The 22167-nt window shown below is 39.3% G+C and overlaps 1 protein-coding gene across 2 annotated transcripts in view; it reads left to right on the top strand.

The window, feature by feature from the left end:
- itpr2 (inositol 1,4,5-trisphosphate receptor type 2) overlaps positions 1-21778 on the top strand; it is a 59557-nt gene extending 37779 nt beyond the window's left edge. For both annotated transcript variants that reach the window (XM_023955929.1, XM_023955930.1), the window contains exons 41-57: positions 912-1159; positions 1263-1463; positions 2421-2531; positions 2676-2771; positions 2846-2965; positions 3793-3903; positions 3980-4172; positions 4253-4378; positions 4966-5141; positions 5234-5398; positions 5477-5660; positions 6505-6591; positions 7342-7463; positions 7554-7719; positions 7801-7961; positions 19138-19299; positions 20691-21778. In XM_023955929.1, coding sequence (XP_023811697.1) covers positions 912-1159; positions 1263-1463; positions 2421-2531; positions 2676-2771; positions 2846-2965; positions 3793-3903; positions 3980-4172; positions 4253-4378; positions 4966-5141; positions 5234-5398; positions 5477-5660; positions 6505-6591; positions 7342-7463; positions 7554-7719; positions 7801-7961; positions 19138-19299; positions 20691-20768 — 2507 coding nt within the window. In that variant the 3' untranslated portion in view covers positions 20769-21778. The remainder of the gene's footprint in view (positions 1-911; positions 1160-1262; positions 1464-2420; positions 2532-2675; positions 2772-2845; positions 2966-3792; positions 3904-3979; positions 4173-4252; positions 4379-4965; positions 5142-5233; positions 5399-5476; positions 5661-6504; positions 6592-7341; positions 7464-7553; positions 7720-7800; positions 7962-19137; positions 19300-20690) is intronic.
- Positions 21779-22167: the final 389 nt, after the last annotated feature.

Raw genomic sequence — 22167 nt, forward strand, 5'->3', positions numbered from 1 at the left:
TGGGGTCACAGGGCTGCTGGAGCCTATCCTACTTATGGGTGAAGGCAGGGGACACCCTGGACAGGTCGCCAGTCCGTCGCAGGGTGCTGAGATGCATATTAATCAAAATTCATTTTAGTTCATTTTTCAAACCCAAGTTCATGGCCGTTGTTGTTTCACAACGCTTCTTTGGGAGTTAAAGAACTGAACAAAATAGAAATCCAGCAGTTTTTTTCAATAAGGCCAAATTATCACAACTTTAGAAAGCATTGAATAAAACACTGAAAACTTTGAACACATCGAGTCTGGACAGTAAAGTTACTGAAAACATTTCTTGCAGCATCTTTTCTGTGAAAACAGGGTTTGAGATAAATTGACAGAAGAGTTTAATTTTTTTTCCTGGAAATGGGGGTAATGTACTTAGCGATTAGGCCTTGGTGTCCTGAGATCAGCCAGGCATTAGCGGGACTAAAAGCCTAGGTTGTTCTTGGTGTTTTCGGCGTGTGGGGTCCTGAAATTCAGCTCAGCTTCAGGTTTAAAAACAGTGGTGGCGTCTAAATCCACAGGGATCTTTGTTGCTCTGCTGACAGACTGTTGTTCTCAGTTCCTGCAGTCACATGTTGGCAGCCATGTGACGACCCACACCACAAGTTTATCAAAAGGCCATTGTGCCGAGATTGGCCAGTGTCGTGCAACAGAACCCGAGTGGTTCAGTGGTGGCCCACTTGTCAAGGCCCATGTCTGCAGAAGAAGTTTCTCAATATCATTCGTTGTTTATAATTTGTCTATAAGTGGTCAACCAGAATTTCCAAAACCGCTGCATGCTTCCTGAGATGACATCTGTCATCTCTGCCCATTTATTGATTCAGCTGCTACAGAATCTTTTGGTATTAAGATGTTTTTAGAGACTTCTCTCTATTTTCTTATAACAGGCAAAGAGTCTGGGCTTTATTTAAGGGAGGAAATGCGAGGCCAACTGAAGGAGGCTTCTTCTGTCACCTCCAAGGCCTTCTGTGCCTTCAGGAAGGAACTGGACTCTGACCTGGAAGGCCAAACCAGTGAGATGTCTGGGACAGAAGAAATTATAGAGGAAATTCAGATGAGCCCCGCCATCACCATCATGAAACCCATACTCCGTTACCTTCAGCTGCTCTGTGAGAACCACAACTCTGACCTTCAGGTACAGAACTTATCCAAGAAAATACATTCAGACACTGATACAGTGTCTTCATCTTATTATCTTATGCGCTCTTTAAAAAAACAACAAAAAACTCTAATTCCAGAACTTTCTGCGGAATCAGAGCAACAAGACTAACTACAACCTGGTGTGTGAGACTCTTCAGTTTTTGGACTGCATTTGTGGAAGCACCACAGGAGGCCTGGGGCTGCTGGGACTTTATATCAATGAAAGTAATGTGGATCTGGTTCTGCAAACCCTAGAAACCATTACTGAGTATTGCCAGGGGCCCTGCCATGATAATCAGGTAAGAAAACCTCAATGGGTTAATTGATGGTAAACTTCAATGGCTAATTAAAAATAAAGATAAAATATATAAAAAATGCTGTTATGAATCTGGATTAGGGAGGGAATTTAAGTCCCACTCCAATCATCTTTTGATCTATTTCCAAAGTGTTCCCAGTGAGGAATTAGTTATGACTATGTTGTTTCTAGACAAAATAAAAAAAACATTGTTTTGTAGAACATAGTTTCTGCAGAGCAGTATGACTTCATAAGAAACCTATAAGATTTTGGTGCAGAGTAAGCCTGCCCCTGCTTCCCGACATCCTTCTGTTTACACACTCTCACACTAGCTCAACCTAATATTATTGGTGCAGCAACGACGGCAAGCACTGTTTTGAGTACAGTTTTGAGCCAGATACCAGACGATGGAAATAAAGACGTACATGGATCTAGTTGTCTACAAGTGGATGTATCAGAATAGAGTTGAGAAGGGAGTTTGTGGGCCTGTCATGTGTAGTTGCTACCTTTTTACAAGGTTTTTCAAACTGCAAAACATGCAGTTGGAAAAACCAACTGCAAAACTGCAGTCAGTGTGATTCACACTGATTTAAAATAAAGAAATACTCAGAAATGCAGTTTTAAGCTTCATTTTCTTCAGAAATGTCTTCCATAATGAGAATAACAGGTGAAAATACCAAAAACACAATTTTCATCAAAGTGGGTCTTTAAATTTAATTTATTTTGGTGAAAAAGAGGCTACTTTCTTGTATTTTGTAAAAAAGAAATACACTGTCTTTCAGCTTTGATGGATTTTTTTTCAATTAAAGCTGATAGATGATCAAATTTAAGTGTTAAAAATGTGATTTTTCTTCTGACAAATATGTTGACATTGATTGAAATTTGGTCCATTTTGCATGGGTTTGAATTTTAAATGTGACTCTTAACTATTTTTTCCCCTAATTTTATATCTGCCTTCCAGAGCTGCATCGTTAAGCATGAGTCAAATGGCATCGACATTATTATAGCACTGATCATCAACTCTATTAACCCCCTGGAGAAGAACCGACTTGACCTGGTGATGGAGCTCAAGGTGATCGTCACCTCTCTCCCATCCCACTTGTAAATGGAGCACAGTGGCAGCCTTGCTGCACCCTTCTCACCTGTCCTGCTATAAAATGACAAAGTATTAAGTGAAGCTTCATCTCTAAAACCAGTGTTGATCGGTATTTTGCAGAACAACGCTTCCAAACTGCTGCTGGCTATAATGGAGAGCCGCCATGACAGTGAGAATGCAGAGAAAATTCTCTACAAGATGAGGCCGATGGAGTTGGTAAGAAGGTGTGCGTCACCCCCGATAGATCTGTCCCACACAAAGTCCTACTTGCCCCTTTTTGTGTGCTTCAGGTGGAAGTGATGAAGGAAGTCTATGCCCAAGGTCTGGAGAGCGAAGAGGATGAGGACAATATTGGATCTCAGATCACCTCCAGAGACGTCGGACACAACATTTACATCCTGGCTCACCAGGTTATAAACGTCTTTATCGGCCTCTCTGACCCTAAGATGACGTCTCAGGCTCCAAAAGGAGGAGTGTTAAATGATGCAAGATTGCACCTCTGTTGCTGAACTGCTCTGACACTTGTCTAAAATGAGTCTTCATAATGTGAAGCAGGTTGATGTTGGTTGCAGGAGGTCGGCGAGGTCTGCCGACTTTTCACTTCTGCTTCTAAATTGCTGAGTGTCAGACAGAGTATTTTGGTGCCCGCAGCAGACAAGTTTCACAATATTCTACCTATTCTTTTACTCACAGGGATGTGTAAATAAATATATTAAAAATGGAAACACACAAAAAAAAACAAGTACAGTAAATCTGTATTTATTTAATTTTATGTCCATTTTCCACCAGCGGAGAATTTGAGTTATTCCTAACAGAAAAATCTAAAATTAAATTTAAAAAAAAAAAATATATATATATATATATACATATACCAAATAAAGGTTAAAATGTACCTGTTATTTTCAATTTAGTTATGAATTATTGTTTTATTATATTTATTTTGTATATTTTATATGAATATTTTCTGGGGGCTTTTTGGTGTAATTTAGCCTATTATTGGGCTTCGGCTTACTGGTGACTATAAATAAATAAAGTTTTTAAGGTTTAGGATATTTGACTTTGAGGTGTGAGGTACATGCACTGAAAGTTAAGGAAAGTTTTTAAAATAATTTCTTTTTGTAAAAGTACTCATTTTTAATGTGTTTTCATATATAAAATTGCTTTAAAACAATAATAAATGTATCAAAAATAGTCGTGTAAATTCTTCAAATACGAATAAAGTTTTGTTTTTCTTTAGTTGGCAAGACACAACAAACTTTTGCAGCAGTGCCTCAGACCTTCACCAGGGAAGGAGTACGACAGGGAGGATGCCCTTCATTACTACGCCAAACACACAGCGCAGATAGAGGTGAGCATCATTTTCATTGTATCCATTAACTCCTGTCGTCTTTTAAACCTCCTAAACCACTTATTCCTCTCTGCAGATTGTGCGTCATGATCGTACCATGGAGCAGATCGTATTTCCAGTGCCGAACATCTGCGAGTACATCACTGAGGAGTCCAAGATGCGCGTCTTCACCACCACTGAGAGAGATGACCAAGGCAGCAAGGTCAACGACTTCTTCCAGCAGTTTGACAACCTCTACAACGAGATGAAGTGGCAGAAGAAGATTCGCAGTAAGGCTTCTAATAAAACCATCTACAATAATCTGAGATAATCTAAACTTTTTTTGATGACTGGTTTGGTTTTATCACAGAAAACAGAGTTCTCTTTTGGTTCTCAAGCCACATCTCACTTTGGGGGAGCATCTCTTTCTACCTGGCTAATCTGCTGAATTTTGTCGTGGCAACATTCTATCCTTTTGGGGATGATGGAGATGAGGGTAAGATGAAGATTTGTTTTTTTTAATTGATAAATATATACTACCTTAAAACCCCCAAGCGCAAAAACAGATTTGTTGAAAGCTAAAGTAAGAACAAAAACTGAAACTCTCCCCTTAACCTTTAACTGGAAACCCGATCAATCAACACAAAGCAATATACAATAATATTGTATGATGTTAATTATTTCTCCAATTATTCCACCTCAGTGTTTTTTGTCTAAGTCCCTAGAATTTGTGGTATTTCTTAAGGCCTATCATTTCCCTCAACTCTCTGTTGGTGTAAAAAATATATGCGTACTGAGCATGCCCGAAAGTAAAAGTTTGTTTCCTTCATTTCCATTATTGGTTCAATGTAGGCGAACTTTGACTACAATTAGTCATATCTGCTCATAGAGACTTTTAAGTATCATGCTTACAAATACACTTTTGAGATCTTTATCAATCTGAAAAAACCTCAACAGCCTTCAGATTTTGCTTGTCTGATTGTATTCTCACAGTAAACGGATTTAGTCTTGAGTTGTTGAATTTCCTGTTGAAAAGTGCTGTTCTGAGAGTTCAAACATTGGTGGTTTTATCTTTTTCCATAGGTACTTTGTCATCTATGTGGAATATTACGCTGTGGGCTTCGCTGGGACTCTTCACTGCTCTCCTTCCTGTTTTTCCTAAGCCCTGGGGCATCCTGTTCTTCCTGGTCTCCCTAATTTTACGTGCCATTTACACCATGGGCCTCGCGCCTGCTCTGTTTTTGCTTGGGTCTGTAAATGTAAGTAAACCATTTTATGAAAGTTCAAAATGTTTCTCTTCCTATACATAATATTGTTTTTTTCACATGTTTTTACTTTGTTTGTTTTTTAGCTGTTCAACAAATTAGTCTTCCTTGCCAGTTTTGTGGGCAATCAGGGCACATTTACGCGAGGCTACAAAGCAGTTGTGATGGACATGCTCTTTGTCTACCATTTGGCTTATGCCATCATCTGTGTCTTGGGTCTCTTTGTGCATGAGTTTTTCTACAGCTTTTTGGTAAGATCCTTCATCCTCAAATGGCAAAAAAAGACGATTTTGGTCCATACTGATTAGAATCTCTCCCCCCCCCTGCAGCTGTTTGACCTGGTTTCCAGGGAGGAAACTCTCTTAAACGTGATCAAGAGTGTAACAAGAAATGGCCGATCCATCTTCTTGACTGCTGTTCTTGCCATCTTTCTCGTCTACTTTTTCTCCATCATCGGCTTCCTCTTCCTCAAGGATGACTTCAGAATGGAGGTGGATCCTTTACCTTTACCAGGTCAGCATCCCTTATTTGGGCCTTATTTTTTTTCTTTAATCTTCTGTGATTTTTGTCTAGAAAGGGTTCTAAACATTCTTGAACGCGTCACATGCCCGGTCTAAATGTAGCTTCCATTTTTATGTGATAATTTCTAACCTTTAGTAATTTTGTTGTGATCTGATCTGTTTTCTTTTAAGTTTCTGAGTCTCCAGTGAAATAATACCATGTCTTAATGTGCAGATTCTTACTGACTCATCCTCATCTGCATTTACATACAGTAAACCTGTACACGCAGTCCATCCCAAGACACATGTTTGTGTGAACGCTGTTGAGAGTGTGGGCGTGTTAATGAGCCGTGGCCCTGACAGTCAGGAAGACATCCTGCCTGCACATGTGCACCTGTTGCATAACCTTGTGGCTGCAACGCTCTGTGTTTTGCTGAATAGAGCACAGCGGAGCCATGTTGGGTTATATAACAGGCTGGGCTCATGATTTTCTATACATTAGCAGAGGGATGAATGGATGTACAGTTTGGGCTTCATCAAAGCCACACTGCCGCACTGTGACTGACAAATATGCTTCATCCTCTTCTAATCTGCTGTCCTCCCTAACTGTCGTGACCTGGGTGTAAAGCGCTTTTTCAAGCCCTTCAGCAGCCCGGTAGCAGCTTTCCGTATTGCGGGGTTTTGCCCGCGTACTAATGATTTTTATTTTTCAACCACCCACCCAGCAGCTGTTGCTTTAGTTTACATAATGCCTAACAATATCTTTCTTACGGATTTTCCCAATGCTGATTAAAAATAACTGTTCAAAGATATCAATGCAAACACGACTTTAATCATTTAACGATTTCTTTTTATAGGAAGAAGGAATGGAATAACTGACAATGGAGTCCCAAATTCATGTATGAAAGACTCCTGCCCCACTTCACCCTCTGCACCACACGATGGTAAGTTTCATGGTCAAACATAAAAGTCACTTTTGAAGTTTTGAGGCCCCCCCCCCATATTTTGATCAGAGTGTGTGACCTTTGCAGCAGCACATCGCTGAAATGTTACTCACAAGCACTTGTGTTACACAAACTAAGGAAACTCGATGAAACAAAGGGTGGGGTTTACTCGCACTCCTGGATCTGTAAGATCACCTGCTCTGTGGGGGCTCTCATGTGACGTGATCGCTTCCGTGTCCTTCATTATCTTTCACCGCGTAATGCGTAAACATATTTATGAGTTTAGTCAAATACTTCAGTGAGGGATTGGATGAAGGCGAGCCATCATCAGTGACTCATCACAGGAGGCAAAGTGGAAGTTTGCTGTTTAGAGCGTGTCAGCTGGGGGAGATCAAAAAGGCGGGGATGCTGTAGTTTACAGGTTTTTCAAAATTAGGTTTGCACTCACATGGAATCATAACTCATTTCCTGGATAATAACTGCCAGTTGAGATATTGTGTGTGTTCACACGCAGGAGTGTGTCTGCATCCTTTTTGCAGAAACAAATTATAGAAGCAGTTTGTGTTTTTTCACTAGTTTTCTTTAACTTTCAGTTCAGTTGCATTAATGCACTACAATTTGACTTCTTAGTGCTTCCCCTACACATTACATGCATATTATTTGTGATAAATTTAAATAATTTAGTTATTAGATTTTCTGTGGACCTCTACTTCTCATCTTACATACTTTGTTGTGTTTGTTTCTTCTCAGGTGAGGATGACGGGATGGAACGGGTGTGTGACACTCTACTTATGTGCATAATCACCGTGCTGAATCAAGGATTACGTAACGGAGGAGGTGTAGGAGATATTCTCAGGAGACCCTCAAAGGAGGTGAGACCCCCTTGAAACTGCTGTTGTCTTTTAAGCTAAAAAAAAAAAATTGTTGTCGATCGGTGACATTTGCAAACCCTTTTGTTTCAGGAGCCTCTCTTTGCGGCCCGGGTAGTCTACGATCTTCTCTTCTTCTTTGTGGTCATCATCATTGTTCTCAACCTCATTTTTGGTGTGATCATCGACACATTTGCCGACTTGAGGAGTGAGAAACAGAGGAAGGAGGAGATTCTGAAAACCACCTGCTTTATCTGTGGTGTGTACACCTTTGTGGATTTTTGCGAGCCACATGAGCAAAATTGGAAATTCTTAACGATTCTGCCTCACCATCTTGCAGGGTTGGAAAGGGACAAATTTGATAACAAGACTGTAACCTTTGAGGAGCACATCAAATCTGAACACAACATGTGGCACTACCTTTACTTCCTGGTTCTGGTGAAGGTGAAGGACCCGACTGAGTACACCGGCCCTGAGAGCTATGTGGCCCAGATGATTGCAGTGAGTACACGTTACAGAGGTTTGCAAAAAATACCCTCTCTGGTCTGTTTATTATTCAAAGAACGCAAACAAACGCGTTCATTTTAGCCTCTTGGATTTGTATTTTGATGCTGAGCTGCAGTTAGTGAACAGACACACGGATGTCTAGATGCTGGACTCTAAGGTTACCCCTCAGGTAGCACACTTGCGCATCATGCTGCAGGAGCGTGATCCTCTAAAGCAGCCAAACAATCAAAAAGCCAGACGCAGCCTCCAGGCCTGTGCCAGGCATCCCAATTGACTTTCCTTCCCTCTTTTTTCACTGCAGGAGATGGACAGGTTTCTTTTCTCAGCTAGTCTTCACCATGCTGAGCTCCTAACCTGCAGAGACACAGCATGGTTAAATAGTAATTAAACCCAGTCCAGCGCTATTATCATCAATGCACCAAGCAGCTACATGGGCACACAGGCGAGGAGCTAAGGGATGGAAGGGTAACTACAGGTGTCTCTGTTGGGCTAATGGATGCAAACGAAGGCTGGGAGCACAACGGCACATCTTCAGATTAACATTCGGCTGCGATGGGAATTGGAATGACGGCTTTATAACAAACAAGTTGCATAACAAACGAGTGACATGAGCTGAATTAAAATGCACAGCAGGTCTTGCAACAGTTCGACTCTCTGGTGCCTGCCAGAGATATTCCTGGGGTAAGAAGGTAATGATGAGTCAGGAATCTACGTTAAAACCTGCGAATATGCTGCAAAGCAGAGACCGACACACTAGGATAAAAAATCTGCATGTTTATGTTGTGGTTACAGGATCCATTTAATTCACAATAACATTAGATTTCTGATTCAGTACTATGATTTATTTGTCAAATCTCCATTCTAAAACCAATTTTCTTTAGTTATAAAGACCTGTTTTGCATAACTATTGACTAAAATTGGACAAAAATTTATATAATATGGTGAATTCTTGCATTAAAAAAAACGCTCTTATTTTGTTTTACAAACATAAAAAAACATGGTATAAGCAAAAATCCATTCATGGACTTGATTCATTTAAATACCCTCTCCAATATGAAGGGTGTTCACATGTTCTTGTAGTGTTTTTCTCATGATGGAGAAAGTATTTACTGAAAAATAAGCCTAAAATTGCATTTCTAAGTATGTCTTTATTCAAATTGTTGTGAATCAGAAGCATATGAAAAACGCTACAAAGGGGCTACAGTCAGTAGACCACAAGCTCCTAGGCTCACTATTTAAAGATATCTGGTAAGGCTTGTAAAATAGATTAAAAGATGATCGGAGTGGGACTTTAATGACTAAGTATCTCTAATAAAAAATATGAGTGACATTTCAAATTATTTGAAAAAGCGCTCTTGCCTCACAGCAAGAAGGCCCCTGGTTCAAGTCCCGGCTGGGGGACATGAACCAGAACATCAATGGGGGACCTTTCTGTGTGGAGTTTGCATGTTCTCCCCGTGTATGCGTGGGTTTTCTCCGGGGTTTCCCGCTTCCTCCCACCATCCAAAAACATGCTTCATAGGTCAATTGGCAACTCTAAATAGGTATGAGTGTGAGATAGGTGTGAGTGTGAGAGTGAATGGGTGTGTGATTGCGGACATTCTACCCTGCGACAGACTGGCGACCAGTCCAGGGTGTCCCCTGCCTTCGCCCACAAGTGGCCGGGAAAGGCTCCGGCAGCCCCGTGACCCCGAAAGGAAAAAAACAGAATAGAAAATGAATGAATGAATGAATGAATGAATGAAATGAATGATTTCAAATTATAGATTTAAAAAAAGAAAAGCCCAAATATGCTGTGTATTTTTATAAAATCCCAACCAATCATGGAGTTCTTTATTACGGCTGAATTAGAGTTGTTATTGACCTGCAGTGCTTTCGAGCTAACCAACTTCTTCGTTTTCTAGGGTCCGTACTTAATAAAGGACTGGAAGCTCTTTGTCAGGAGCTTAAAACATGTTTTTAAATTGCACCTTTCACTAATTTGCATTAAGAAGAGTTAGTAAGTGATCATTTTTGTTCTGTTTCTTTTTCATCTGTATTTATAGTGCTTTTGTACACTTTACTGACAGGTAGATACATCTGTTTGTCTTCCCACAACTCACCAATAGAGAGGAGACAACGTTGATACCTGGCTCATTGGGTTAGTTCTCTTACTGTTGGACAGAATAATTGTTAAAGAATAGAGAACCCAGTATGGTTGGTTGTGAAATATGTGGAGGATCATGTAGGTACAAAGAGGCTGTTTGTTACACTTTGATTTCACATGATTCTGGACAAATGACATGTGACAGCGTATCTTTTAGTAGATTTAAAAATACATCGTGTTTTCAAGGGGTTTGGAGTCTTAATGAGAGACGAGGCCCATTCAGACAGCTCAAGGAAGCAGGATTAAAAGGATGCTCTGTTTTTCTGATTTTGCATTTAATGTTTTTATTCATGGGCGCAATATTAAATGCAGTCCATTGAAATGAGTACAGCCACACCTGCGAGCTATAGCGGAGACTTTCAGCTTTGCTGCTGCGTTTCAGTACGCATGACTTCCATTCATGCAGCCATCTTTGTTTAAGCTGAAGAAGTCCAGTTATTATTGTTATATGTACTTTAAGTCATCAAAGTTGTAGTGCAGTTTCTCTGTCATCATTTAAAAAAAAAAAAAACTTAAAAGGGAGCAAATAAATCTGACTCTATGACTCAACTCATTAAATTTTAAGTTTAAAAGCAAGGATCAAACCACAACAAAAGTTTAAAAAAATTGACAGATTTATTGCACATTAATAATAAAAGAGGAACAATTAAATGATGACAGTTACGTAAGTTAATGCAATAAAAGGAGAAATTGAAGGAATTGATAATGGGGGAAGTTAAAGGAAACGTGTGATAGACCTGTCAGGCAATGAGAGAAGGTCATCTGGCAGTCAACAAGTTCATCATAATAATATCACCAACGTGTCTGAAGTTGATCAGGAATACTGACCATGCTTTTTGGGTTTTCTCAAAAAGAAAGTTTTCCTTTCCACTGGTCCCCCTTCTGTTCCTTCATGTGAAATAAAAAGCTTTTCAATTTTTAATCACAGCGCAGTAGACTTCTGCTTTTTTTTTGGCCAAAACTTTAGACTTTGAGTAAACTTGAACCACTTCTTTTTCAAACTTGTTGTTTTTAAACATGCAGTTGGAGCTGTTTCTATCTCCATCCGTTAGAAAACTTATCATATTGGGGATTTTTTTTCAAAAATCAAAGCTAAGCTGGGAACATTTGAGTTCTAAAATCTTCAGACTATTGTAGTGACTTTAAAGACCCTCTCCAATCAAAATCACGTTTTAAGGGGTTTTTAACATATAGCATTTTTCTCATGATTGAGGACGGATAAAAAGAGAATGAAGCTTAAAATTGCGTTTCTGAGTATTTCTTTATTTTTTTTTCCAAATCGCTGTGAATCAGAAGCAGACAAAAGAATTCAGTTTGAAAAAGCCTGTAGATGTGACGTAGGTGTTACAGTCTGCAGGTCACAAGCTGCCTACTCTGCTCCATTCCGATGCATCCACTTTTTGCACACTAGATCCGTGTACGTCTTTGTATTCCTCGTCTGAGCTGGGATCTGGGACAAAACTGTACTTCTGGAAAGCTCAGATATTGCTTGCCTTTTTTGTTGTACCGGTATTGTTAGGTTGGGGTTGTGAGAGGTTGTAAGTGGGCGAGACTGTAAACAAAGGGATCATGGGAAATGAAGGAAGGCTTACTCCACACCACAACTCGGAGGCAAATTTCTAATGAAGTACGGCCACTCTGCAGAAACTATGTCCTAGAAAACGACAATTTTTTTTTTACTTTGGCTAAAAACGGCATTATCATAATTAAAAAACAACTGGGGATGCGTTTACAGTAGATCAAAAGATGATTGGAGTGGTTCTTTAAGCTTTTTTCCTGTGGGTCCTGCAGTTTAAAATAAGGACAATACTAAGCTGAAAACGCATGCAGCGCCACTTCACCCTCAACATGATGCACTGTTACATTTTCTTTAGCCGCAAAGACTCAGCTGAGCTGGAAAGTAGGCCTTGATTCTTTTCTCTGCAGCAGCATGCCTCTTTTGTTTCCTACACAGCTCAGACTGAGCTTCTACATGCCCTTTCGGAGTTTACATCCTTTAAAACTCATTTTTCCTTTAAAAAGGTGCGTTTGTTGTTGTTATAAAGCTATGACACAGAACGAAATTCTCCTTCTCCTTCTGTTGGGAAAACATCAGAAACCCGATGACCTCCTGCGCACACTCACAGCTTCTGTCTCACGCCGACTGCATCTGCTCGTGAAGGATGTGGGCGAACGAGACGGCTCGCATTACACCGAGTGTCTGTTCCGCCGGTGTACTGTGCATGTGAATGTGAGTCAGTGTGCGGATGTTTGTGTGCCAAACTATGACAGCGACTGCAGGCCCAGCAGGTACTGCAGCAGCCACAGCGCTCTTACATAACCCATCTCAAGTGGCCTGCTAATATGCTCAGCCCTGTCAGGCACGTGCTCTCCTCTCTGTCACTTTCTCTGTCTCCTTCTCTTCACCTAAAACACTCACATCATGTCGCTCAGGTTTTTTGTAACAAAGGCTACAACTTAGCAGGATAAGAGTCCTGGATTTGTGAAAGAAGAAGGTCAGATACTTTTCTTTGATAATAAAGCAAGATCTCGTTCTTCACTTTAGATACATTAGGACTAAATCCAGTCTTTATGACGTAGAAGTCAGAAAATAATTGCTGAGCATTAAATGCTTATTTTTAGATTGTTTAAAGTATGTTTTAAATGACTTCACAAGCTGAAATTGCTGCAGCCGGCCGTTCTCCTTTGGGGTTTTTGTTTTTTAAGTTGGTGGAGGGGGGGGATCCACACATTTGTTCACTGATTCTGCTGACAAAATGTGACTTTCGCTCACAAAAAGCTGTTAAAAATCAGAAAGTCTTTGCTCCAAAATATGAAGCCCTGTGTAAAATGTGGACAAAGATAGAACAAAAGTAGCTGTAAAAGAGTGTGAGATTCTTCATAGGATTTACTTTCATGTTTGTTTGTTTTTTTAATAATTAACATTACAGTGGTTTGACAGTTTTCTTCTAGTTTTCCAGACAAATTCGTAGAAATGGAAAAAAAAGAAACCCGTTGAGTTGATAAATAAATGCTTCCCAAAGACAGCATCAGGTCAGACCCATAAGTCCTTGGGACTTTGTCTCCCAGACACTATTTGACCTAAGGTCTCCATGCGTAAACTTTGACTGCAGCAATAAACAGAAGCTTTTTCTGTTACAGTGTCTGTGTGGGTTTTGATGCTGCAGCATTACCAGACAGCCTGATGTTTTTCTGCTCAGAGTTAAGTCAAATAGGGTTGCACATGGGAGACAGGGATTGTCTTAAACCCCCACCTCTGTGTAAAGTTTTAGGCACAGATGATTTATTCTTTTCAACCATCTCTGTCCAGATAGTGCCCTTTACTGTCATTAAAGGCACTGTCCTTCAGGTGAGGTGAACTCCTGAGCCTTGGCCTGATGCTGTGTCATTATTTTGTCAAGGGGTTGTTTCGTTTCCCTGGAGTACAGATTAGTGTAGATTACATTGCTCCTGATTTTTTCCGTTGGGATGGAATAGTAATTGTCTTAGGATGGGTTTGAAATGTTGATTCCTTCTGAGTTTGTAGATCAGAGTACTTATGTTATAGTATATCTTATGGACAAGTTGGTGGTGGGAGTCAGAAATGAGATGATGGTTGGTGTTAGTGGGTTTTCAGTGCACCTCAATGTTCAGATTTCTGCCTTCCTGACTCGTACAGAGCAGTCAAAACAGGTCCTTTGCGCTTTTCTGAGTGAAACAAGTGACTTCTTCCACTTCCCATGTGTCATTCAACCAATGTGTGGGTGTAGTTCCAGGGAAGGATGTCAGGGCTCTGTTTTTCTACTCTTTCAAGTATGGATTGGCCACTATGGGGGACACTCCTGATCTGGTGACACAGCCGTGTTTTTGCCGGTAGAATTTCCCTTGGAACTAGAAGTAGGTGGGCTGATGTCCAGCAAACGTTTCCTGCTGTCATTTCAGTTCTTTCAGGGATAATTATAAGAAGATGCAGTTTTTACTATCACCCATTTTGAGGGCACTTAAGTGACTTGGAAATACAGGAATGGAGAGGCATACATTTGGGTTTATCCATAAAAATTTGCTCAAAATAAAATACTATTATGTTATAAAACCACTCTGATAAAATTCCTGTTTTTTGGCAGTTTTAACATGATCTTGTGGTACTTTTCTAATGATGGACATATGTAAATAAAGTTGAGCTTAAGGTTGCATTTCTGAGTGTTTCTTGTTTCAAATAATTGTGAATCAGGAGCAGATGAATAATGCAGTTTGGAAAAAGAGTAACATAGAAAATACACCGAACGGGCCTCCATTCCTTCAAGGTCTCAGCAATAGTGAGGGCCAGGGGGCGGGGTTACTCCACGCCAACAGTCCCACCTACGACTCTGAGGAAAATTTCTACTGAACAACTGCTGCTCTGCAGAAACTATGTCGTAGAAAATGACACAGGCTTTTGGTTTTTGGCGAAGACGGCATAAACATAATGAAAAGACCACTGGGAATGCTTTTACAATAGATCAAAAGATTACTGGAGTGGGACTTTAAATGCAAAAAATCCAAAATATTGTAATATTTAAGTGGGATTACTTCTTTTAAAGATGCTCTAATTTTATTTTGTGATATTTTTTTAAAAATACTCATGTTTTAGAGGACTGATTTGGGTCTAAGATTCGAGTAGCTTAAATCCTGATTGATTCAGATGGTGCAGCACCCACAGGAAGACTGCACAGTCTAGTGACAAGCAACAAGACATTGGTGCTCTGTTTAAGATTTTGCACAGTCACAGTCAAACTATCTGCAGTGATGCCAGAATGAGGGACTGGATGTCAGGCAGGATAATCTCATTTTTAAAAAATAGTTTAGTTGTAGTCCATCAGTTATGGACGACCTAAAATAATCATTATGGTCCTCATCGACAGGGTTGTCTCTGAGCTCACAGAGCCATCATTGTGTTTTTCACATGTAGGGAAGGAGACCATTCTTCTTGTGTTGATGCCAAAGGCCTCAATTAGTCCCAAATTTTCAGATGATCGATTTTCAATCTAATTTTAATGGAATCAAGTCGTATTTGTGTGGTCAGCCTAAATGAACCCCATTTGAGTCTGTTTTGGAGTCAGTGGTGCAAATTGCTTTAAAATTAGGTAGTAAAAGAGCTTTTACTATAGAAATCTGAGTGTAATGGACATGTGAATCCCACTGATCTTGAAAAGAAATAAATGTGTTGTGGATTTATAGCTGCATAATAACATTTACATTAGGCCTGCACAATAAATTGCAAATTTATCATTATCGCGATTTCAAGCTGTGCAATACGCATATCGCCAAAGACGGCTAAAATTGTGATAAATGGTAACCTTAAATGTGCTAAAACAATCTTATGGCAGCTTGAACTATTTAACGAATCAAATAAATCCATTTATGCATTTGACCAATCAGGTGGACCCCTTCATGTAGTTGACCCATCGGATGGCGCTCTATTATGTTAGATCTTCGCCCCTATGTAGACAATGGTCATTTGGAGTATAATTTAAATTATGTGGACTCTTATTTAAATTAAACTGATGCAGTGAAATAGAATTTAGATTTTTGGTTGTTTTGCTATTTGTTCACATATCGCAAGTGATATTGTCATCGCAATATGGATCACTAATATTGCATATTGCGAGTTTTCCTCATATAGTGCAGCCCTTATTACATAAGCATCAAGGATTAAGAAATCACTTGAAGTCCCACTCCAATCATCTTTTGTAGAAGTGTTCCCGTTGGTCTTTTAATTATTTTCATGGACATAGTTTGTGCGAGGCAGCAGTAGTTCATCAGAAATTTGCCTCTTAGTTAAGCAATATTGGAGCTATCCAGCCGTACAGTTTTGAGCCAGATGTCAGCTCAGATGAGGAAAACCTGGATGTATTTGTCTGCAAGCAGAATGGAATTTTGATGGAGTGGAGTAACTGGCTTATGACCTGCTGATTGTAGATTTTATGTTACAATTAAAAGCTCTTTTAAACAGCGTTTTTTTTTGTCTCCTCCTGATTCACAACAGTTTGAATAAAGAAATTCTCAGAAATACTATCTTAATCCTAATTTTCTCTCCAAATATGTCCTCCGTCATGAGAAAAATGCCACAATAACAAGTTAAAAACAACCAAAAACTCAATTTTCATAGGAGTGGGTCTTCAATTTACATTTAAAGGAAACCATGTCTAGGTTTCTAATTTTGAAAAAACAAACACAAACAAATTAATGTTGGTTTCTTTTCATCCATGCATGTTATGTATAATATAAAGTTTTCCTTCCAGGCATGCATGTGCTTAAAATTCAATCCTTTTGTCCTTGAGCTGAGTACAGAACATTTTGGGGTGCAGACAGTTTCCTGGTGTTTTGGGTTTTTGCAGGTGGTGTGTTTAGTGTCTATCTGGATCTGATATATTCTGCTTCATCCCACAGATGCTTGTTTTGATTAGCTTCTGGATAATTTGCAACTTACTTCAGTTGACAACTCAGATCAAGTCTTTGCAGTTCATGTGTGATGAAGCACATTGCATAGGTGAATAGGATATTAAAATTGGCCTGAAATGCCAGTTGGCTTCTTTATAGGCGCTAGAAAAGACTTCTGAATCAATTTAGTTTTACAAATGCAGATTTCTGAAATGTCTGTGGAAGTGCAGCTTATCTGTTGAGAATATGACTTTTGAATTTAATTGACAGAATGTTTCCAGGTTTTTTATTACGTTTCTAGCTCTTTGAATAGTGTTTCTCTAAAGTTTAATTTATTTTTTTATTTATTATAAGCAAACAATGAATCCTTTGAGAATGAAGTCAGCAGACTGATCATCACAAAATTATTTGTTAGTTTTGGTTGGACACAAAACATTTTTTTTTTAAATCCCACTGTTAAGAACACTAAAATCCACTTTCAAGTCAATACATAACTACATTTGAGATATTTTGATTGCAAATATGAGGCGAACTTGCAAAGTTTTAAGCTCAGTTTCACATTTTGATGACGTTTGAAGTACTAAGTATATACTTGTAACATATTCCACTAGCAGTCAAGTATTTATGGAAGTAGTGTATGAGTTTGTTTTCTCCAGCAGTAAATAAACATCCACAAGATTTATGTTTTGGAATACATCAAACCCAAATAATTGGCATAATTTACATCAAATTTTGTTTTTTGCTAGTTTGAACTGATGCTGCATGACTTTGATATTGACTAATAACTTTCTTTACTTTTTCTATTTCCTTCATAAAGATATAAAAAATGTCGCTGAAAATAAGAAAAGAACACTAATCTTCATAAGAAAATCACTAGAAAGTAGTCAAATGATATGACCATGCAGCAAGTACTTATACCTAAAAAAATCTTATAAGATATCAAAATGTAAAAAATTAGTTCCACACAAGCATTCAAAAGGGGGGAAAATGGTAAAAAGGTGAACCGTTAGACAGAATTTACTTCAAATTGAATGTTAAACATCGCAATGATAGGTATTTTTCTCTAGTTTTAAGCAAATTGTTTGAATTTTATGAATGAAAATTGGATTTTAGCACAAATTGGCCCATTTTAATAAAACCACATAAAATCTTAAACTGGAACTTATTTTTAGAATATAATTCAAAGTTTTGGCTTCCAAAATAATAATCGTGAAAGCCAGGCTAGCTTGTCAACATTTTTTTAAACTTTAAAATAGCATCCTTAAGACTGAACCAAAATTTCAGTGAAATTTGAGGGTTTTTTAAAGTCTTAATTTAAGTTTTTCTATTGTCAAGAGTTTGGAGCAAATGGATTTTGACTCATCCTTGCTCTTAATATGACAAAACATTCTCCACTCTGCAGATTCTTTGAAAAGCTTGGAGAGATGCAAAACAACTTAAAATCTTGAATGTCAAAACAAGGTTTTAAATGTTTGCAAGTATTGTCTAGTTTGCAGTGTGCATTTAAAAATGAACAAAAAAAGCTTTACATTTTTAAACACCATCTTGCTCAAGCAAGGTTTCATATATGTTTTATTTTTGTTTATTGCTATTTATTTAATGACTGTCCTTCTCCTGTTGATGAATGAGCAGAGGAAGTCCCCTGATAGGTTGCAGCTATTAACGTCTGCCGGCGAAAGGTTGGACCAACTCATATTTTCAGACAAACAAAAACAAATGCTGTACATCCCTGTCCACCTGCGGAAAAAACGCCTTCCCTTTTCAGCCTTCCTCCAGCATCTCTCACTCCCACCAGTCTGGCTTCCTCTGCAGTGCTTTCTTATATAAGAGCAGGTGAGACAACACCTCTCTCCTCCCACTGGGTTGAACGAGCTCCCGGTCAAACTTCACTCTCGGCACCTTGTGAGTGCTTTTTATCGGTGGAAGTGGCAAAGGAATATTGGTAAAGGTCAGCTGAAGGTAGTCTGTCTGAGGAACTTATCTCTGGAACATGTGTGTTGTAAATCCAGCTTTGCTCTTTGCACTTGCTGAATTTTCATGCAAATGCATCCGCACACACGCCCACGCGTGTACAAACACAGGCGCTCTAAAGTCCCTTACATAACTCCATAGGTTTGTTTTGTCCAGCGTTTCCTGAAAGCACCGCTGCAGATGTTTTGCTCTGTCTGCTGCACCGTGAGGGGAGAAAAAACAAGAAAGAAAGGAAAAACGTGCAGCATCACACCTCCAATGTGCGGCCAGTAGACATCAATGACTCATCCTCACTCTGAATGTGTATGTATTTAGCGGGTGAGAACTTAAATGCCAGGTAACGTTCATTTAGTGCATTATCGCTGTCTGCAGTTTCCAGGAGACCACAGTTGTGCTCAAAGTGAAGGGAAAGTTAACTGCCGTCAAACGTAAAATGGAGAACACCCTTCCATTCTGATGAGATGATTAGTGTGAAACCTTCACAGCCGTCTCCACTCACCACTTCCTCTCTGTTTACTCTCTTGTGATTGTGAATATCGGTGCTTGTGCCAACAAACAGAACCATTTCCACCCCGTCTTATGATCATCTTTTTTCAACGTTTTTTACTCATTTCCCTTTTTTTCCCGGACTCAAACGCTTCCTGTCTCTTCCAGGAGAAGAACTTGGAATGGTTTCCTCGTATGAGAGCCATGTCTCTGGTGAGCAACGAAGGGGACAACGAGCAGAATGAGATGCGATCCCTGCAGGAGAAACTAACCAACACTGTCACTTTGATTTCTCAACTATCATCCCAGCTAGCTGAACTCAAAGAACAGGTAACTTCAGGTCCATTATCAAGCTGTCTAAACCAAAATATTCCTGTTTTTAAAGACTAATTCTTGTGAAGCCTGAACTCCACGACTTCCACTTTTCACCTACAAATACCAGCAGCAGGAAAAAAAGAAGATGGCTTTGCCAGTATAGGTTTTAGCAGGAAATTGGTACAAAAAGGTTCTATCAGACCCTTTATGCTCCTGAACGCAGCACGACAGGTGACTATCACGTCTGCAATAAACACGACTGAGAGCCTCTGGCCGTTTGGATGACTAGCTTGCCCGCTGCAGTGTGACTGATCACTCTCATCACCTGCCTCCTCTGCATGTGATTCCAGTCACAGGCCTGTCCTTGTTCCCCCTTCTGCCAGATGTGTGAAAAACAGCTCTCACTGAGGGTGGATCACACTCCACCGAACAAAACGGCAACCTCTGCTCACCTCAGCAGCACAAAATCCCCTCTAATGAGGAAGTAAAGGCACCATTAAGAAGCAATCTATCATTTTTTTTAAATGTGGTTTAACCTGGTTTGCTTACTATTAATCTCTGCTGCCAAATAAAGTGTCAGCAGGGTTAGAAAAGTTATGGAAATTAACTCTTAACTCTGAATTTTGGAGGCATTAAACTCTCCAACCAGGAGGTGTTTTGAGCTTTTCATGTCACACTTAAAGTTTTGCTCCTGCTCACAATTTTTCTGACCTTCACACACAGGATGTGCATTTCTGTGCTGCTTGTGTGGGTTCTACTCATTTGATTCCATTTAATCGGAAAGAATATTTATTTTAATTTACAGAGTCATTTAGGGCGTGAGCTATGAAACCACTGCCGGTAAGACATCTTAGAAAACCACACATTTACTTACGCATCATCCAGTGAACAGGTCACATTTCAGTGCAAACACTCCCACGTTTGCTTGCATACTTAAATAAAGTTTCCAAGAGGCCTTATTTTCCTGTCCAAACAGCATTTTCGTGCAAAGTAAAACTGTTTCAAGCTGCTGGAACAAAATTTGCAAAAATGCTGCAAATATTTTTATTTTTCGAACGAAAATCAAATATTAAGACGTTCAGTACCCTCTGAGATGACCTTTTTCTGACCCTGATTATTGGGATTAATGAGCCTAAGATGTGTTTGGTTTCATTTAAACAGCTTTGTTCCCTTTTTACCTGCATTATTTTACCTGCACTGCAAGTTCAAATGAATTAACACCCCCCTCTGGAATGCTATAATTACATGCGAGCCAGTGGGAATATTTTGTTTTGCATAATAAAGTGCCCTCCAGAACGGTAACAAACACAAACACGGGTTGGCTCATAATGTGTTTGCTCTGTGCAAAGTGAGAAGTGTAAGCCACTCCAGTTCTGATGGCAATTTTCTCTGCTTTTTCCACTCAGATGACAGAACAGAGGAAGAACAAGCAGAGGATGGGATTCCTGGCTCCTCAATCCAACCACTACATCCCAGGAAACTGAGAGGAGCGGGGCAGACGGCGTCTGCCGACCCCCAGCCTTGTAAACCGAAGCCTTAAGAACAAGCTAGTCAGGCCAACAAGCAAAATTTATTTTTAAATATATATATTTTTGGTCTTAATCACTGCCTTATTCGAATAGTATATTGTGCTTTATTTGCCAAGAAATGCACAAACTCTGGCCAGTCACAAATGCCACTGCGGTGATAGAGAAGCAGGCAAAAGTTCAGGGAAATGTTTGAGTGAAGTTAGTTTGCCTACAGTCCTGTCAGAGGGCAGGTCAGAGTCATCTTTATGTGGTTGACCTGCAGGCCGTTTGGAGAGAAGTGTGCACACTAACAGCAATTCTCCCCCTTTTCCCGCTACATTTTCTTTTTGTATTCATAAGGAGGTTTGATTCATAAATAGTGTTTTTTGGAAAAGGAATTATGCTGCCTTACTCGTTAACTTTTATATACCGCATATCGCAATGACTTTAGGTGCAATTTTTAAGGAAAGAAAAAGGGTAATATTGGAAACATTGTTTGTGATTATGTTTAATCTTTAGTATTGTGTTTAAACAAGTTTTGTTGTCCTTATTTTGGATTTCCGGAGCAAGTGTAGAAATGTGAATGGAAACATGGATTCTTGTGTAACTTTACTTGAAACTTCTTCTGTCTAAGGCTCATGTTGGTACATAATATAGTGCTGACTACAGTGAGAGCTGTTCTTCATCTGAGAGTGATCATCTTGTCCTGTACACGGGGGGGTCAGCTAATCGAGGAAAATTTTTTGAAAATGCTCAGATCGGGATCAACTGCTACCTGGTAACGACTTTTTTTGTGTGTGTGTAGATTTTCATCATATCTCCTTGTTTTGTGAAAGCCTGTGTTTTACATTTGCACAAAGAAAGGGCACAGGTGCACGCATCTGTGACACATTCTTCTCAAAGAGAGTTTATGGAAAATGTTTATATTTTATGTGGTCAGATGTTATAATAAATTGGCAGCAAGGCGTCGGCAGCTTTTGAGCGATGTTGTTTGGTTTTTTTTCTACATATCTGCATCCACTTCTACACTTCACCTCACACTAAAATGTTAGCCTTCATACATCTTCATTTATGCATTTGAAGTGTTTACATGCACTTAAGTAACCTGGATTCTGAAGAAACTGTGCAATGGAAAATGTGTTTTCTGGGTTTACTTGCACAAGAGGAATCAGATTTTTGTGCATTTATTCTTCTGAAGAGATGGTTTCTCTGCACAAAACTTCATCAGAAAACCAGGTTTTACTAATCCTTTAGCCTTTGAACCAGGTTTCTCTTTAGCTGACAGTTTAAAAAAACAGGTTACTTAAGAAGTCTCATTTAATCTGGTTAGTTGAGCACTTGTAATCTAATTTAGCATTGTATTTGGCAAGAGCAG

Source organism: Oryzias latipes, chromosome 6 (assembly GCF_002234675.1).
Source record: "Oryzias latipes chromosome 6, ASM223467v1".
Lineage (NCBI taxonomy): Eukaryota > Metazoa > Chordata > Actinopteri > Beloniformes > Adrianichthyidae > Oryzias > Oryzias latipes.